The following is a 13,771-nucleotide window of genomic DNA, read 5'->3' as shown; positions in this document are numbered from 1 at the left end:
ACACTAGCTCCATACCCAGTCCCCATTGGTTGGTGTAGTATTAACAAATGAAGCTCTCCACTCTGGCTACATTTAAGGGGCCCCTTAAAGTAAGCATGTGTTTATTTTTACAGTGAGAGAAGGGGAGACGCAGGGTTTGCGGAATTGGGGGAGGGTAGATGAGTAGGGAGGGGTTTCTTTGGGGCACTATACAGCTGGTTTCACAAAATGCTGGCATCTGTTGGAATGCGTGCGGCTCGCTGCCCTACACCGGTTCCCTTCATGAGGAGAAGGAAGGCGAAGGGTTAATGAGAAGTGTGATGGCTCCCTCTGTCCACCTCCACCCTGTTGTTTCTTTTCCACCATGTCTCCATTTCTTTGCGTTTCCTTTATTGCACTGGCCTGGCAGAGTGCCCAAAGCAAGGGGGGTGGGTTGAGAGGGAGGTAGTGGGAGGGAATGGAGGGGACGGGGGTGGCGGCCTGTGTAGCAGCTGACTGAAGCAGTCATTATATTATGTAAAGGGCGGGCTGATGTGCCAGTTACTGACGCGCACCACAAGGCCGCCCCTGATTGGCTCATCAGCGCCGTTCTCGGGCTCATTAAAGGTGTAAAAGGGTCGCTTGTGCAAACAGAACCCAACTACTGAGCTCCTCCTGCTTTGTCAGAGGAGAAGCAGCGGCTGGGCTGCTCATTGGGACTCGTTACACGGGCTCCCTGGTGTGTGGAGTTGGGCTTGATAACGCAGACGTTAAGGACCCTCGGCACCGTCACACAAATAGTGGGGGGGGCCTGATGGAACCACCACCAGCTGCAGTAATCTGCTCATGGGACGCTGATCAGGTGGTAAGGGCCCAGTTAAATGTCCGCTCGAGTTACAGTCTGTGACGCTCGGTGCTGGGAATGGGAAGCGTCCTCTTGCATGTTGTTGGGCCACACAGGATGTCCCGCTGCCATATGGAGTGGAGGGGAAGCGTTCACACACAGGTATGTTTTAACTCTGCTGCACACTCTACACTAGCGAGGGTTAGTGCATGTACACACTTTACATGCTTTATATGCAGCCATTGGTTCCCATTCTTTGTCTTGGATGCAGAAACATTTCTCTGCAGTCACTAGTATTAATTGTTGAGGATTTGTTGAAAATGGGTTGAAAGTTTTGCAGTATAAAAACACTGACGATTCTCCGGCCAGAGCGTTAAAATTGTCACGGATAATTTCCAGATGTAGTACGAAGTGTTGAGGGAAGGATCAGTGTGTTTGGTCATGTGACAGGACACTTTGGCCCTGATGCCTACATTGCCTTGGTTCATACTATGTGCACACCACTGGTCTGCTATGTCCTGCAGCGATTAATCCCACGACCAGCTATGCTATCTTCTACATGATATCGCAACCCCCCCCAAAAAAGGTCAGTGACCTTAGCTCAGGAGGAACCAGGCAGTGATATCTTGCCTTAAAATAACCGACTGGGATTTGAAGCAATAAAAAGGACCTTTAAAATCCCTTTGAAACTGCATTTGTTTATTTTGAAATGCTTCCAGTGGCGGGAAAATCAACACGAGAGAAATGACCCGATAAGAAGCTCAGACCTACTGCCTGTGAGCACTGACCGCTGCTGAATGGGCTTCCTGTAGAAGCCTCTGGCTTTGGGACAGCACAGCAGTGAGGGACCCAGCGTAAAACCGCAGCGTCCATCAGGAGTGCACACCTCCATGCTCTCGTGTTCAGTGATCGCCTCGGTCAGCTCCTCCAGCCTGTGGTCAGTGCTCTGTCACATGGTTCAGGTTCTTGCTCACTCGGCTTGTTGTCGTCCTCACACGCACACATTTCACCAGCAGACTTGTCCCCACCGAACACAGTGATCTGGACTATTCTTGGTTCAGCCCACTTCCATGTGAATGAGCCCACCATCGGCTGCTCATGTTGTTTTCATCCTCAGGTCATGGGGTCACCATGGGGAGTGAAAATCCTCAATGCTCCCTGTCCGTCTGGCAGTGTCATTATCCCTGGCTGTCACAATGCGTGTGTGTGTGTGTGTGGGGGGGGGTCTTGGGGATTTGAGGTACCCACGGACAATGTTCCTGACCTAACAAATCAGGACAATCATGTTTCTGCTTCAGGCTGACTCACTTAATTGATTTTAATGTGATGTACCTCTTTTTTCTTATCTATAGATCATTTGAGTTTGTTTTTCCTTTACAAATGGTCAATGTTATTCTTAGTGTGTCCCACAGCAGTCCACATGTGCACCACCCATGTATGTCTCCAGCACAGACTGTCCCCCACAGTCCATGCTGAGCAAGCTTCCCCCTGTCCTCGTTGGACCTTAAGCGGGCTTCTAGGGGACACTTTTACTGATCTTTGATCAGATGTAAGTTGGTCATTCCCTGTAATATTCCAAGCCATGATGGATATAAAGCTGGCAGTCTGAGTACTGCTTTCTGGTACTTTTCATCTCCTTGGTTTCCAGCTCTCAGTCTCTGACTACTCTCAGCAGTTAGGAACTCTTTTATTAACAGTCGATAAAGCACTGCACCCTTTCTCATTAAACCAGAATAGTTCAATATTCTCATTACAGGTCACAAGTTAGACATCACAATAATGTCTAACTTGTGCTATAGATATTATTCGTAGGTACAACTTCCTAAAGCGGGGAAAATGCAATTGAATAAAAAAATGCTCTTTTCCTGTTTCGAGTCAAATATAAATAAATAGATTGAAGAATGAATGCCAGGCAGCACCAGTCAAACGTTTGGACACACTTTGTCATTGAATGAGAAAATCTGTCCAAACTTTTGACTGGTTCTGTGGTTGAAAGCTTTTGAGAAATATTTATCATTTTATTATTATTTTCACTTTTTGTGGTTTTTCGTGTCCATAGTGTTGCCCCAAAACGGTTCAGCGGACCGGGGAGGGGGGGGGTAGTAGTTGGTTAGTAGCCACTCTTGTGCTCTCTGCCCTGCTGCTGTGAGTGTGTGAAACTGCTGTGCATGGTATAAATAATAACATTGATAGCACACATAGGGGAGGGGCCCCCCGCTGTTATAATGGTAGGGGAAACCCTGGTCCGCTTTTGGTGCGCTCTTTTTGGAGAAGGGCATGTGAGTTCATCTTCATACAGGTCTTTGATTGGCTGAGTAGCTTCACACAAGATAATTCACAACGCAGGGAATTGGTGTGACGCTAGAAATGCTGCGACAGTGGAAATGGAAGGTGTGGGTTCCAGGTACCTACATCGGCGTGCCATCGTCCTGGTCTAGATAGTCACACTGATGGTGACAACGACCAGAGCCGGGTGAACTTTGGCAATGTTTCTTTGAAACGCGTATCAATGGATGTAGCAGCTACAAGTACATCAGTTTTTTCTTACACTTTTGACATTGACCCATGTTGAGCACACAGACTAATATGCCCTTGTATGATGTCCTCTACCCAGGATGGAGCGCATGTCTGAGGAGGCGCTGAGGCTCAACCTGCTGAAGCGAGGCCTGGAGTCGCCCAGTGAGCGAGAGGAAGCGCTGGCCAAGCGCCTCAAGATGGAAGGCCATGAGGCCATGGAGCGCCTCAAGATGCTGGCTTTACTGAAACGCAAGGACCTGGCAGACCTGGCAGCCCTGGAGGTGGCGGGGCCCATGGGAGAAGGGAAGGGCCCCGGAGCCAGCACCCTCCACCACCAAAGCCTAATGGGTGCCGCATACGAGGAGAAGCTGAATGGGGGTCTCAGGCTGGGAGGCCACGCTAGCCACGTTGGACCCAGTAAGAACGGGAAGGAAAACATGCTGGATGAGCCTGTGGATATGAGTGCTGGGAGAAGATGGTGAGAACAAAGCATTTACACATTAGAAGCTCTGATAATCCAATCTATATGTGTGTGTGTGTTCATTATTATATATTATTTTGTAGAGATGTTAAAGATGTACAATACATTAAATTCAAAGTAGTAAGCCAGGTGTACGGCAGGACCACTGGGGAGGGAAAGCACAAAGACCTTAGGAAAGATGAAAAGTTATCATGACAGTAAAAAAACCATAAGCTTAACACAACATTGTTAGAGCCCAAAAATTTCCCAATCGCACTGTGAAAGAGTTCAAGTTGTAAAACAAAAACTACAACCAGCTATCAGTCACCTGCAGGGCCGGCGCTAGCCATTTGGGTGCCCTAAGCACAAATGCTTGGTGGTGCCCCCCCCCAACCAACCAACCAACCAACCAACCAACCACCAGCACCACCAAAGGAATAACAACAACAACAATTCTTAGTTAGGTTCTCTTTATTCCCCAGATAACTTCTAAACATAAATAATTTACATAAACAAACATGAAAAGAAATAAATTATTTAAAAGATAAAATTATGAATACCAAATAACACTACAATTACTAAAAACACTGATTTGGAACAGAACATTGTAAACGCAGAAAGTATTCAAGTATCTAGCCGTGTAAGTAAATAATATACATAAGTACAAAAAATAATAATAAAGTGCAAATTTTAAAGTGCAAATAACCATACACAAGTACAATTTACAATTTACTTTACCATCTCTATAAAAGAGACCATTCTGCTATCCGATAGAACTATATTACAAACATTTTCACTACCATCAGTTGTAGGGTTGGGTATCGTTTGAATTTGAACGATTCCGATTCCGATTTCGATTCCTTGTTTCGATTCCGGTTCCCAGCGATTCTCGGTTCCGATTCTTTTAAGAGGCAGGGTCAAAAAAGTTTAAGTTTAAGATATTTTAAATGAGCTAGCTAACCAAGGGTCTTTCTGAAGGAAATAGTCTGACCTTCTCCAATGTTAATTCTATGAACTTTTTATTAACTTTACTATGAATTTCTAACAGGGCTGTTTTCAACTACAATATAAATATCAAACTATGAACTTGAATATTGTATAAACATTATAAATTATGAATATATTTTAACAGGGGTACACTTTCCTCCAGAGAGCTTTATTTTTGAAACCTCACAAAAACACATTTACACGTGAGTGTATGATACTGCAGGTACTTAAACGTTACCTTGCTCCCACTGATGGACGAACCCTTGGAATCAGAGGAAGAGGCAGCGCGTCAAACACGGGGCACACGGGGGGGGGGCGCGCAACTCTCCCAACCCCAAGTCAGGGACACTTTCGCTGACGGGGGGGGGCTGCTGGCGGTCGACGCGGGGAGTGGTAGCACAATCTTTTTTTTTCTTGGCAGCGCCAGCCTCACTGCTCACTTTAACATATAGGACCGCTCCGCTCGGGCCACCCGGCACCCGCGCGCGCGCACTGGTCTGATGCGTCACAAATTCACAACAACCGGGAGTTTTTTGCCGAGTTTTCGGTTTGTTTCGAGAAGTGTAACCACACTTTGGAACGCCGACGCATGCTACACATGTCCGATCGCGCTGTTACGCCAACACGCCGGTGGACGCTTCTTCGTTGGTGTTCAGCGGTTTCTATTTCCGGTCGGCGCCGGCGGACTGAGAATCGAAACTAGGAATCGAATTTTAAACTTTTGAACGATACCGGGTAAATCGCAAAGCTAGTTCCGATTCCAATCGATTCTCGATTCTCGATACCCAACCCTAATCAGTTGTCAAAGGCCCTACAGAGGCACACGCCTGCATTTCCTAGCAACAAAATCAACTATCAGGTCATCATATGACAGTTTCTGAGCCACGCCCCCATTGATGCTGATGACAGCCAGACCAATTAAACGTTCCTGCCCCATTGATGAGCGCAGGTACGTTTTGATTAGTTTGAGCTTTGAAAAGCTTCGCTCAGCAGAGGCAACTGTGACAGGGAGAGTCGGTGCAATACGAAGAGCAACTCTCCCAACCTCAAATCAGGGACACTTTCGCTGACGGGGGGCTGCTGGCGGTCGACGCGGGGAGTGCTAGCACAATGTTTTTTTTTTTCTTTGCAGTGCCAGCCTCACTGCTCATTTTAACAGATAGGACAGCTCCGCTCTGGCCACCCGGCACCCGCGCGCGCACTGATCTGATGCGTCACAAATTCACAACAACCGGGAGTTTTCGGTTTGTTTCGAGAAGTGTAACCACACTTTGGACCGCCGACGCACGCTATACATGTTTGATCGCGCTGTTACGCCAACACTTCCGGTGGACGCTTCTTCGTTGGTGTTCAGCGGTTTCTATTTCCGGTCGGCGCCGGCGGACTGAGAATCGAAACTAGAAATCGAATTTTAAACTTTTGAACGATACCGGGTAAATCGCAAAGCTAGTCCCGATTCCAATCGATTCTCGATACCCAACCCTAGTCTTGTGTACAACTGAACTTATCTAAAGCTGTCTAATTTGGCAAAATCACATCACGTTCAGTCGAAGGGTTTTTCCAAAGTTAACCTTACCAAGAGCCGTTTCCCACTCATCATTTCATTACGTTGTGAAAGTGTCACTTGTAGCCAGGCTACTTTTTCACTACACAATAAGATTGTTTGAACATAATTGATAACAAACGCAAAAAAAGCGTCCTGAAGTGCAAAGCAAACTAGGCTAATAGGCTAACGTTACCTGACTATATCTCTGATGACTAAAAGAAATAGCAGGCCCAATTTAAGCATAATCAGAAATACCATTGCTAGCTAGCTAGCAACCTAAGGAATGATTGCTAGTACAGAACAATAACAGTAACATCAATGATAACAAAAACGGTAACGGTGACAGAAACTTAGGGGCGGCCCGCGGACTAGTACCGAATACGGCCCACCGGCGATCCGTGCGGACATTATGAGCATTATCATTATATGTGGCCAACCGGCCGCCCGTTGAGCGCTAGCAACGGTCCTCACAAGAAAAGGTTTGGGGACCCCTGATTTAAAACATTGTCTTACCTGAGAGTGACGCGTGAGCATCATCCTGCTGTCTCTTATTTTTTCTTTTTTCCGCCCCTGACTCTTGATGCCTTTTCGAAGCCATTTCAAAGCTGTCTGCCACATTTGAGATTTGAGGCATAATCGAACAAACCACTGGGAGGTGGGGGAGGGGGGGCCGCACAGGAGATTCCCCTTTTTCTCGACCAATTTCGGTCTAGGCCTATTACTTTTGTATTGCTTGTGCATATTAATATGCTTTAGACATATTTTATTTGTTATTTATACTAGTAGCCTACTGTGATGATTTTTCACATCCCAGATTTTTTGATGCCCCCACAGGCACTTGGTGCCTTACGCGCAGCGCGTGATGTGCGTGTGCGGAGCACCGGCGCTGGTCACCTGCTGCCCAAAGCAGGGTCTCCCCTAGGTGCCCCCCAGTGCTTCTCAAACTATTTCTGTTGTGGGCCACTTTAGAGGAAGAAATATGTTCACGTTTAATCCAGAACGTTTAATCCTCATGAAAAATTCATGAAAAGATCTAGAAAGCCTCACACATGTGTATGTAAGGTCCCCCGGTTCCACACGGGCTGGGCTACTTTATGTAGAGGCGACTAAACCCAGAACCTGGTCCCGGACGTGACCTGGCGGTGGCCATACACGGACCCCCTCCCCCATCCAGTCTGCATGAGCCTCAGAGGACACTTACCTGCGTGCTGAATACTGCAGCTCTTCCTTGAAGCTATACAATGTTTCTACAAAGTGAAATGCTTTGATGGCTGCTCCAGGTATCTGGTGCATTTTGCATCATTCATGCAGATCTGAGGCCTATTTTTTAAGCTGTGTGCACTCACACTTCGCTTTGAACAACGGTGTAACAAAGAGCAGACGCTGATGTTCTTACTGCAGCCAGCACAGAAACGATATGCGCTGGTGAGGCCTTTGCCCCCCCGGGCGGCATCAGTTTGAAGGGACCAGTGGGATTAAATGGAAATATGAAGAGCGCTTGACAGTATATAAAGCGACATCCCAGCTAGCAGCTCTTTAAGTACTCCTCTAATCCGACTCCAAAGAGGTGAGCACCAAGTCAGCTCTACTGACAGCTTCTGAACTTCTCCTCTTCCCCGCTGCAGTGAAGCGGACCATGACAGACGAACTCCGTCTCCAGACGTCATCATTCTGTCGGACAACGAGGCGTCCAGTCCCAGAACGACACCCCGCCCTGAGGAGCGCCTGCACCACGCCAACCTGGACCTGTTCAAGGTGAGACTTCAGGTGCAGCTATCCTCCTGTACAGGAAGTCACATCACATCTGTCATCCTCAATGGGGACAAATCAAGACTATTGAATACAGCAGAAGTCAGCAATGCATCATTGTGAGACAGACAAGTGTGTGATTGCTTGCGTGTGTGTGTTTTCCAGGGGAAGACGGGAGAAGAGAGGCAGCAGATGATCAAAGCTCTGAGGGAGGAGCTGCGTCTGGAGGAGGCTCGCCTCGTTCTGCTTAAGAAGCTCCGACAGAGCCAGATGCAGAAGGAGAACGTGGTGCAGAAGGTGGGTTCTGCTGCTGGTTCCACCGCTGGAGGAAGTTCATCAAGTACTTCTACTCTGTTACATTCACATGGGAACCCTACTGTACAGCTACTCTATTATTATATTATTATTATTATTATTAGTTACAGAATATAACTAATGAATATAAATGATGCAGTTTCATTACTATGACTGCATTTTTGTTATTTTGCATTTAAAATAAAAACCTTTTATTTATCATTATAGATTATGCTTCTCAACCGAACCTATTCTGGATTTATGAAACTTGTACCATGTTTAGAAATGTGGTACTTGGAAGTAGATTTTGATGTTAATACTTGAGTCAACCTTTTAACTCATTGAAATGTGGGCTTTTATTGCGTGAAATGGCAACAAAGGGACAATTCCCCACCTTTGTGTGTGCCGCTGAAGTTCTCTACTTTCCATTGCATGCTGTGTTGACTGAGCTCTCATACTGTGGCATACCAGCATGCAACGGGGGACATGTAACCCAAACAAAGTCAATAACAGGTTTGTGTACACCTAAACCCCAAAGTTATACTACAGCATCTGAATACCTGGTCACATCTATTGAGAAGAATCCTTTTCCTTAATTTCCTGCTGTTCTTACCTTTTAAGATGCCCTGTGCCTTGGGCTGTAGAAGATGAGAGTACCAGTGTGTACAAGTACAACGTGTGCTGCTGCACCCAGACACACACAGAACATCAGTGGGACTACAGCAGGCCCTTTTCACACCGTACACCAAACTCTGATACCTAGAAAATAAGTTGAATGCATTTTCACCACAGATATTCACAAGATATTGCATAATAGGAAATAACAAGTACATGTAGTCCACACATTTTAATTTTAATTCGGAAACTAAGGGAGAAATAGCTGATCAGTTTCCAGAATATGAAGTGATTCGTTCTGACTTCATCCTCCCAACCGTCTTTAAGATATCCAAAACGTGGTGCGGTCTATGCTATGCTTGTTGCTATGGTGACCAAAGGATGAGGCCTAAGTAGGACAGATAAGTGAAGTCTGCGGCGTGCTCCTTTTAGATGAGATGTAAATGGTTCTGTACAAACACACATGTTGATGTCTGCTGCAGGTCCCAGTGGTTCAGAACGCTGCCTCCTCTGTGCAGCCTACTCCCAGCCACAGCTCTCCTGGCCTGGGGAAGCTGCCTGTGAGACCGGGCCTGCACAACCCTGAGGCCCAGAACCTCCGCAATGCACAGGTTAGTGTGTTCTTCTTCATCACACCTCTCCACCTCCAGGGATTGGATCACCTCAATAACAATGATGTTGCACTCGGTGGTTTTGTGAGGAAGAAATGATTCATCATACTTAAATATTGTTTCTTAAGCAGCAACACAAGAAGTGGATCATTCTGTTTCACTGGTCATCAGTGAGGTTACCTGCTGCTCCACTAACACTAGAACACTGAACTTTGGTGCAGAGGTATGTTCTGCTTCTTCGTTCCTTGTGAGACAACCAGAGCTCTCAGAATCTCCTGGAGGAACATGTCTCCCTCTCTGCGTGATGTGAGTCTCCGGCTGTGCTGAGAGGGAGGGAGAGAGAGCTTCTGGAGAACCGGTGCTCCACCTTTACTCCCCTGGAAGCGTGTTGTCAGCTACACCCTCCTCAAATCTAAAGGATCCCTCCACTAATTGTCCTCTGACTGGTTCAGTGAGGGCTGAATGGGGATGTGCTCTCAATATATGAATATTCATAAAATCCTCAATCTTTTCAGACTTTTCAGCCACCATTCTTTTAAATTGCAGGTTTTGGACACTCTTTACAATATCACTGATTATGTTTTTCACACCGTTTGTGAGAATTCCATGGGTGTGTATGTGGCAGGCTAGAGTGGGGAGCAGCTTCAGAATCTGGCCCGCATTGCCAACAATACATGGCTAGCACAGCGCTAACTAACATTGTGCTGCTTTGGTCAAACAGGACCAAACGCCTAACAAGTAGTTCCATCAGACAGAGAAAATCGTCTTTAGCTAGCTAACTAGCCTTTGTGGCTAACCTCTATTCAGAGGCAACAGCACTCTGGGTAATTTCCTAATAAGTTCTCAATATAGTTCTTGAAAAAAAAATATTCTGAATTTCCCCTAGGGCCCCCACCTGTAATACCACTGCCCTGTGATGGTGGTCCCACAGTTTAAGAATCACTGCCCTAGGGGTGCAGACTGGCAGAGGGAGCATTTCTCAGACGCGTGTGCGTGTGTACGTGTAATGAATACATTGGTGCTGTCTGGCAGTAGCGCTGCCCTTAGTCTCCACACTGAATGGTGGAAGGTCTCGCTCTGACTGTGAGATGGCCTCCTGCTGGCAGCCTTTGTTCTTGCATGACGTGGCACCGTTCCTCCATTACATGATGAGATGGTACTAAATATACAGCAGATTTGTGGGTTCTGGTTATTTTGAATGGATGCTGATATCTTGCCTGGTTTGATGTTATTTTACTCAGTGCTGCTGCCCTCTGCTGCCCATTCAGTGAATAACTGTCTGTCATGTGGTTACATATGCCAACATAAGTGCCTCATAAATAACAGACCAGGTGAATAGTGTAAAACTAATAAATGTCAGCAGTAATTCTTTTTCACAAATGTTCAAATATACAAATGATGCATTATTGCAGTAATGATTTAAATTGTTATATTGTTATTCCTACGTCATGATGAATTGATTTGCATCATACAGATCAGCATTGACCTTAAATGTGGAACAGTTGTGCTGTGTGAGTAGTGAACTGGACCCCGGGTGTGTTTAGGTGTGTTTAGGTTAGGAGTCCTGGTCAAAACCAATTTTACAAACCCGACCTACTAACCACAATTCCATCATTTTCGTGTCCTAATTCTCCAGAGAAGAACCATGATGTTGCCACGGACAGGCATAGGCTTGGGTTCTGTATCATTTCATCATAGATGTTTAGCTTATAACACATGCATTATAATAACAGGATACAATACGAGCAGCCTGTTGAAGCACCTCTTGTTCAGCTGAGTGGACATTGAGCCTGTCCCTCTTTGTTTCTTCCTTTCTGCAGGGTCACACGGTCATCAGGTCCGCAGCCAACGCCAGTCTGCCCCCTATGCTGATGTCACAGCGAGTGATTGCCCCGAACCCCTCCCAGCTGCAGGGGCAAAGGCTCTCCTCTAAGCCCGGGATGTCCCGCTCTGGCTCCAGCAGCATGGGCAACCCTGTCAGCTACCAGCAGGTGAAGCTCCCGTCTGGGTCTCCCCTCGCACACGATCCTTGCTTTGTTATTTGAATTTAATGTTTCAACCCAAAAACAAGCAACAGTGAGTACGTCAGCAGAGCTGCCATAAGGAGTCAGCGTAGTGATACAAAGGACGTCCTGCTCTGTACCGCGGTTAGATGACCTCGGACCATCCCATGGACATCTGGACCACACGTTTCCCATTAGATGTTTCTATGGTCTTTACTATGTCAAATAATTACATCTCTTAAGATACCTGAAGCCATTCAGGGCCAGTCCAACATGCAGTCAACCTAAGTGACAAACTGTTAACCGGCCGCTACGTTTTCACACGTCCTCTGGATAACTTCATCTGGTAAACGTCCCCAGCTCTACAGAGGGGGACCGATCAAGCGTCGTCCTTTAGGAGAACTCGTGTATAGAACTGAACCCACACAGTAGCACAGGTTACCAGCAGCCCCTCCCCTCTCTTCCCCATGGTAAGGCAGGTTGTGCTTGGTGTCTGCCGTATTGAACACTTTTAAAAATGTGACTTTTACCCTTCTAAACAGAGAATGTGTATCTCCCAGCAGGCCAGCCAGCAGGTGGCAGCGTCCCAGCGCTCGGGCTCCAGCGCCATGTACATGAACCTGGCCCACATGCAGGCGGCGGCTGCTGCAGGCGGAGCCGTTGGCGGCCTGGGTGGAGCCTCGGCCGTCAGCCCGTCCACCATGTCCAACTCGGCCGGCGGGGGGGTGAGCTCGATGGCCGACCAGGCCAGCAGCCAGGCGGCGGCCAAGCTGGCCCTGAGGAAGCAGCTGGAGAAAACCCTGCTGGAGATCCCTCCGCCTAAACCCCCGGCCCCACTGCTCCACTTCCTGCCCTCCGCCGCCAACAGCGAGTTCATCTACATGGTGGGCCTGGAGGAGGTGGTGCAGAGTGTGCTCGACAGTCAGGGTAAGCGGGCGACATCCTTTCCACATTTTTCCCTAAGAGTCTTAAGCCTGTGAGGCCTTGAAGTAAGCAGCGACCCCCCCCTGTGTAGGTAAACTCAGAGGGACGCTGGGACGCATGGAGCCCTTCTTCTGCGCTCAATGCAGGACTGACTTCACCCCCCACTGGAAGCAAGAGAAGAGTGGGCGGATCCTTTGCGAACAGTGCATGACCTCCAATCAGAAGAAGGCTCTGAAGGCGGAGCACACCAACCGGCTGAAGAACGCCTTTGTGAAGGCCCTTCAGCAGGAGCAGGTCAGCACCACAAACACTCATGTCACATCCCAGTGCACTAGGCATTGTACACCGATGGTTGGACGGATGAATGAAGAAAGCCAGCATCCTGTGTGTAATCCCTGTGCTTTCCTCACTATACCCCCCTGTCAGGAGATTGAACAGAGGCTGCAGCAGCAGGCAGCCCTCTCCCCCAGCTCAGCCCCTACAGGCCCCAACGCCTCCAAGACCGACTCCATGATCCGGCATCATGCTCTCCGCCAGGTACACCTCCCTCTGTGTGTCATTACGTTTATCTGCCCGTAGCTTTCACATGATTCATGAAGGTTTGATAAACATTGCTCCCTGCTAATAGGCCTTTTTTGTGTGTTGTTTTGATTTCTTCACCAGTAACATAAACTGATTTTACGCATCGCAACACTCACAGGGGTTCCCCTTTATCTCTACAGAAAATAATTTGTAAGAATAGTAGTTAGTTATTACCAGTGTTTCAACGCTTCATGAACTCGTTCATATTTTGGGCGAACGTGAACTGAACGTACTGTATTAATGCCCGATGAACGTTTCTGTGAACTCGTTCATTCTGGTGTCTATGAACGGCACGTTCTTTCAGGTTAACGTTGTTCCAATAGGGTGCCAGATTTCTATAGAAAACACACCGTAAACGCGCCTTAATAAGTAGCGGAAAAAACACCCAATCTGGCAAGACCAGCCTCCAGTGTCGCACCGCCGCTTGCTTCATCAAAAAAAAAGAAATGCATGGAGGCGACAGCTGCGTGTAGCAAAGAGGCGGCGTATAATAATTTAAAAGAGTTTTATAAAGTTACTGACAATGTCGGTGAGGATGGGAGGAATCTGACCTTTCTTTGCAAACATTTGCACCTTAATGATTACTGTCCTGTTTTTCTTTTAATAATTCCTTCTTTAAAAAAGTCCATTCAAGCAGCATGTGTTTGAGAATGTACTGTAGGGGTGAATGCTGCAGCTGCT

The 13,771-nt window shown here is 47.2% G+C and overlaps 1 protein-coding gene across 7 annotated transcripts in view; it reads left to right on the top strand.

The window, feature by feature from the left end:
- The window catches only part of gatad2b (GATA zinc finger domain containing 2B), a 33,736-nt gene that overhangs the window by 13,867 nt on the left and 6,098 nt on the right, over nucleotides 1-13,771 (top strand). For 5 of the 7 annotated variants that reach the window (XM_037473399.2, XM_037473398.2, XM_037473397.2 and 2 more), the window contains 8 exons: nucleotides 3,417-3,797; nucleotides 7,938-8,067; nucleotides 8,227-8,358; nucleotides 9,453-9,581; nucleotides 11,402-11,572; nucleotides 12,145-12,511; nucleotides 12,600-12,802; nucleotides 12,935-13,045. In XM_037473399.2, coding sequence (XP_037329296.1) covers nucleotides 3,418-3,797; nucleotides 7,938-8,067; nucleotides 8,227-8,358; nucleotides 9,453-9,581; nucleotides 11,402-11,572; nucleotides 12,145-12,511; nucleotides 12,600-12,802; nucleotides 12,935-13,045 — 1,623 coding nt within the window. In that variant the 5' untranslated portion in view covers nucleotide 3,417. Of the gene's footprint in view, nucleotides 1-625; nucleotides 965-3,416; nucleotides 3,798-7,937; nucleotides 8,068-8,226; nucleotides 8,359-9,452; nucleotides 9,582-11,401; nucleotides 11,573-12,144; nucleotides 12,512-12,599; nucleotides 12,803-12,934; nucleotides 13,046-13,771 lie in introns of those variants that run through there. The other 2 variants (XM_037473396.2, XM_037473395.2) reach the window with 2 other exon arrangements.

The sequence above is a fragment of the Pungitius pungitius genome, chromosome 17, assembly GCF_949316345.1.
Source record: "Pungitius pungitius chromosome 17, fPunPun2.1, whole genome shotgun sequence".
Taxonomy (NCBI): Eukaryota; Metazoa; Chordata; class Actinopteri; order Perciformes; family Gasterosteidae; genus Pungitius; species Pungitius pungitius.
This window is presented reverse-complemented; position numbering and strand designations above follow the sequence as displayed.